The sequence below is a fragment of the Pteropus vampyrus genome, unplaced genomic scaffold (genome assembly GCF_000151845.1).
Source record: "Pteropus vampyrus isolate Shadow unplaced genomic scaffold, Pvam_2.0 Scaffold17, whole genome shotgun sequence".
Taxonomy (NCBI): Eukaryota; Metazoa; Chordata; class Mammalia; order Chiroptera; family Pteropodidae; genus Pteropus; species Pteropus vampyrus.
This window is the reverse complement of record NW_011888798.1, coordinates 10,457,215-10,462,663: the sequence shown is the minus strand read 5'-3', so window position 1 is coordinate 10,462,663 and position 5,449 is coordinate 10,457,215. Positions and strand designations below refer to the sequence as shown.

Here is a 5,449-nt window from a genome sequence, read left to right as displayed (position 1 = left end):
TCTCACATACATATAGCATAAGTTGCTCGAGAAACTGAGGTAATACATGTATGTATATTTTTTCCCCTGGGTCTTTTCATGTGTTTTTGGTCTACCTTATAACATTATTTTCCTCTGAAGCATGTTTACCACTGTAGTTCACAGAGCCCAGAAAATAAATTATTTAGACTACGAGGCTGTACACTAGAAGTGCTTTAAGGAGCGTGGACTCTGGAACCAGCTGGTCTGTCTCTGAATCCCAACATTGTAGCATGCAGACATGGGCAGTTTAACTCTCTGTACAAACATTTTATCAGGTTTTCATGAAGACAAAATGAAATAGTTACTAGAAAGCATGTAGCACAGAACTCAACACATAGTCAGAACTCAAATATCAGCCATTTTTTAAAAACACATTTGTTGATCTCCTGCAGTGGCATGATCTCCAAAAGTACAGGATTTCCTGTGTCCCATTTATGATGAGATTTCTTCGATTTACCTTGAGATGTAAAGACCTTCTTTTTTAAAACCCTCCCAGCACAGCTGAAGTCCGTGTTCCCATCTTAAGTCAGGGCTAAAGGCAAAGCTTGGTGTAAGGTTAGGTCTCCACACAAAGGTCATTTCAGATTGCATCAGCCTGTACTTGTGGCTTTTGATTTATCATGAGCAATTTTAGGATGTCACCAGGGAGGTACCCAGCTGCTGGCTAGCTCTTGGAAGTAACCGCAGGCCGAGTCACAGGTGAGCAACCCCTCATGTTGCCGACACTCAGCATCCTGTGACAGGTTCAGCGTTACCTAGAAAAAAATATGGGGGGCAGGGGGGGTCTTGCCAGTGCTCATGAAATGTGGCACTGCTATTTGTTAGCACTGCTGCTGTTTCTCCTTAAGTCTCATCTGAGGTCCTGAAACTGCACTTGCAGGTTGTCGATTCTCAAGTTAATAGCTCCAGATGAGAGAGGTGTTGAAATAATGTATTTGGATGAAAACTTGGAGGGGAGCTCGTGTGCAGAATTCATTCTTCATATAGTGTCAGAGTTGATTTAGTACCAAATTATAGTCAGAATACAAGTGCCATTTCTCACAAGTTTTTGAATAGATTATTTACTCCTCAGTCCTCTCACTAAACTAGAAACTATGGGAATCTTTGACACAAAAATATATACAACATACATGAATATTTTTTCTTTTATGAGTTTAACGACCATTTTGTTTTTTGCTACACCTGAGTGTATTATTATGTGAAATAAGATGTATTAAATGTTTTAGATGCTAGATTACTTTTTTTTTAAGTTCCAACATAGAGTCTAGATCATGGAGTTGCAGACAGGTATCAAAGCATGAAGCTTTAGTCATCACATATATTTTCTAAAGATGAAAAACACAGTCTCAAAAGTGTGAGATTTCAAAAGTGTCAAAATTTTTACAGTTAACGAGGATTTACAAAGAAATATTTAATGCTGTCTCGTTTAGAATTTAGAATTCACGAAGGCTCTCTTCCCTGCCCCCATAAACCTTCAAATCCCCTCCCCCTAGCTCCTCAAAAAATAATAATAAAAAAAAGCAACGATTACCTTTTGTTGGCAGTAGAATTTATTCAGTAATTTATTTTCCAGCCAACTGCAGCCATTGCCGTTGCCTCTGGGCACGTGTTCAAAAACACAGAAATGAAATAACAGATTGGCGAGACCTAGCTCAACTTCCCAGTCACAACCCTATTATCTCCTCGTTCTGTCACCCCCATTAGGCAAAAGCTTGGGAGGCTGGATGGTGATAACACAGTATTTTATGCCCCTTGGCCGTTCAGGGCTTTCTGCCAGTGCCCCCTTGTTCATCTTCACTCAGAGAGTTGGAGAGCGGGGCCTGGCGCTTCAGATTCCTAGGCCTTTGCAGGCCTGCCCACCCCTGCTCCTCTCAAAGGGCTTCTGTGCAGCTCCCTGCCTGGGAATGAGCTCCTGAGTTTTGAGAAAACCAGAACTGGAGAAATGACCCAACTTCCTCCGTCTGTTTATCACCCACCTGTAAAGGAATATGGTTGTGTTGAATGAATATGCACGGTGCGGATTTTCCTGAATATCAAGTATGTCTCCATTTAAGTTACTTTCAGCTCTTCTTTTCAGGTCAGAGTCAGACAGAGAAGTTGCTTCATTTAATATTGTGGGGCCTCTGCAGGGTCATCTTGAGAAACAGATTTCTCTGGGTAGAGTGAATGTGTAGGAGAGGAGGGTCTGTTTCATCAAGACGGAATTGTTTTCTGATTGTTGCTTTTTGGTGAAATTCCTTTTAAAATTGTAGGCACAAGAAACAAAACATTTGATGAGGGCATGGGGCTGCTTTCCCCTTTGGTCAAGTGTTAAAATAGAGACGTTTTAGAACTCAGATGATGAGCGATCCAGAGTAAAAGGCCTTTTCTCTTCCAGAATAGTCTGTTCTGTAGACCGGACACGGTTCTTTGTGGTGGCTGGCTTTTGGGGATGGGTTACATCCTAGTGAGCTTCCTTTTTTATTCTTATTCCATCCATCTTTTGTAATTCTTTAAGGAGGTATAAGGTTGGGGTAATGCGCCTTTGTTTTGCTCCCAACTCTTTTACCTAACTGGACAGTGAACATAGCTGGAGCTGGATCAGATGGTGTATATGCTCCACTGACAGCGCCCCCACACCTGTTGAGAACCACTGATCCAGCCCTGCTCCCTCCAAAGTTCTGGTTATTCTTTGGTAAAACCCAGATGAGGGCATTTCTGTCAGGAGACAGTAGCCTTGTTTGGAGGAAATAGGAAGCAGGAGAGCACAGAGCTGAATGTTTTTTAGACAACTGTACTTTACACTAAAAAAAAAAAAAAAAAGGCAGGAATCGGTTCAGGATTTGGGTCAAGTTAATCCATCCTGAAGAGAACTATTCTCATGTGAAGGTTGTGCTGGGGTGATGTGGGAGCAGGTAATCCTTTACCTTCCCAGGTAAGAAAGAACAGGGTAAAACGAAGACGTTTAATTATGAGCGAGATGGCTTGTGTTAAATTTGTAATTGTTGTTTCTTCTTGCTGATTAAATCCTAACTGCCATGTCCTTTCCTTTCCACATCAGCTCATACCCCAGACAACAGCTTTCTGGGATTTGTGGTCGAGCAGCACCTGAACTCCAGTGACATCCACCACATTAACGAAATCAAAAGGCAGAACCAGTCCCTTGTGTATGGCAAAGTGGATAGCTTCTGGAAGGTGAGTCAGTCTGTGTAAGTGTCTGTCTGTCTGTCTGTCTGTCTTTCTCTCTCTCTCTCTCTCTCTCTCTCTCTCTCTCTCTCTCTCTCTCTCTCTCTCTCTCTCTCTCTCTCAAAGACGCTTGTCAGGTAATTTAATTTAACTTTGATCTGGGGAGCAATCAAACCAAGTGCCCAGGGCTTAATGGGATCTGCTTAGAAGTAAACAAGATTATGCAAGGATTTGGTTGCTCATCATTTGGGGATCTAATAAAAGCTGTACCTGCTCATCCATACAGTGGCTGCCCAGCAAAACCTTTCACTCTTTGCATGTTGGAAGTGACACATTCACATTACATACAGCTGCTTTCACATCCTGTACTTGCTTCCAAAAGCCCAGTTCCAGTTCTCACAGGGTCTGGATATCTTTCCGGAACAAGGCATTGCTGAGAGAGACCCTTTGCCAAGTGGCTCTTTGCCTCTGCCTTTTGGGAAATGGTGTACGAAGATAGACAGCTAGCTCCCTTTGCCCGGGGAGTGCAGTGGCCTTTGCATCCTCTTAGTTATAGTCAGAACTCACAGTGGCCAGTACTCAACTAACCAGGAAGGGGGAAATGCCTGCTGTGGTTGACTGAGGGTAGTTTGCTCAGGAGATCTTGGACAAAACAACATTCTTGGCCACAGACTGAGCCAGGTTTTCTAAAAGCATTGTGCTGTTGGGCCCTAGAGAGCCCCTTGGCCCTCCTGGATGATTTTCAGGGCACATGTGGGGAAGGTAAACGAGAGAAGAACCGACTGAGGCATGACCTATTGACACAACATGCAAATCTTTTTATATGAAAGTATGCAAATGTCATAATTACTTTTGAGTCCATGTTCATGTAGGACAGAGGAGACTCCAAGAGTTCAAAACATGCCTCTTTCAAAATATAAAAGTTAATCACTTTCTCAAATGATCAGGAATGGTGGTCCCATGTTATCATATTTTCTTTATTGAGGAAGTTAGAAATCTTCCCATTGGGGGGCACACATGATGTACAGGGTGAGAATTCCTTGCCAGTGGTTTTCTGACCCCATGTTCAAAAAAGGAAAAGTAATACTGCCTTTTCTTCAGTTCTAAAATGCTAACTATGCCTATGAGACAATTAAATATGCCTGTTTCCAGGGAGGCTAATTTAATTCCAGATAACTGTCTTTGCTATAAACAGCTATAATTTTTCATTTTGAACAGTGGTTCTCGTCTATGGCCATGCTACCCTGAACAATCCCAATCCCGTCTGATTTCGGAAGCTAAGCAGGGTCGGGCCTGGTTAGTACTTGGATGGGAGACCACCTAGGAAGACCAGATGCTGTAGGCGTAAAAAAATAAAATAAAATAAAATAAGCTGACAAGTTCCTTGCAATCTGTGAGGTCAACCAAAGGTTGCCTCGCCTAAAATTAAATAAATAAATAGAACAGTGGTTCTCAACTGGAGTCAGTTTTATCTCCCGAGAGGACATGTGGTAATGTCTGGAGACCATTTTGGTTGTCGTGACTGAGGAGAGGAACTACTGGCATCTAGTGGGTGGAGGTCAGGAGTGCAACTAAACATCCGACAGTGCAGAGGACAGCCTCACAGCAGAGAATCACCAGGCACAAAGTATCAGTAGTGCTGAGACTGAGAAACCCGGGCTGGAAAATAAGATTTACATTCTACCTGTATTATTCCACATTTTCTCCTCTCAAGTCAAATACAATCAGTCAAGATTATAAATGGTTATTTAAAATGTTCCCATGAATTTATACATCTTTGTATCAAAATTTGCCCTGTGTTAACAGAGCATTTTTCAATTGACTTTCAGCCCCACTTGGGTTAAAAAAGACACGTTGGGTGTTCTTGTCTCAGCCTGGTTGTGATGGTACTGGTTTCAGGAAGATATGGGCTTTTAAAGTGTAACTGCCTTCTCCTCTCTGCACCTACTCAAAGAAAATGGTTTGCATGTCTCTGAGGACTTGACCCTGAAATAATATCACTTCCATTTCGAAACCAAGTACAGCTTCCTCCTAGGTGCCTCTAGCAGCTTTTTCGATTTTCCTAGAAAAATAAAACAATAAATTGGTTCTGAAAGTTTTTTGGTCACTTTTTTGTGGATAAAATAATGCTGTCACTAAAAGGATGATATCTTGGTGCCAGTCAGAATTCCAAAAGTGTTAACCACGTGATTTGGGGTGTGATTTGGAAATTCTTCTGAAATTCTACAGACGACCTGAACTTTCATGTGCTGTGCATTGCCCA

General features: G+C 42.0%; 1 protein-coding gene and 1 pseudogene across 7 annotated transcripts in view; both read left to right on the top strand.

Annotated features, from left to right (window-relative positions):
- Nucleotides 1-5,449, top strand: part of MGAT5 (mannosyl (alpha-1,6-)-glycoprotein beta-1,6-N-acetyl-glucosaminyltransferase) — a 301,985-nt gene that overhangs the window by 254,415 nt on the left and 42,121 nt on the right. For all 7 annotated transcript variants that reach the window (XM_023527509.1, XM_023527513.1, XM_023527510.1 and 4 more), the window contains one exon: nucleotides 3,062-3,195. In XM_023527509.1, coding sequence (XP_023383277.1) covers nucleotides 3,062-3,195 — 134 coding nt within the window. The remainder of the gene's footprint in view (nucleotides 1-3,061; nucleotides 3,196-5,449) is intronic.
- LOC111736101 lies at nucleotides 4,413-4,531 on the top strand (annotated as a pseudogene).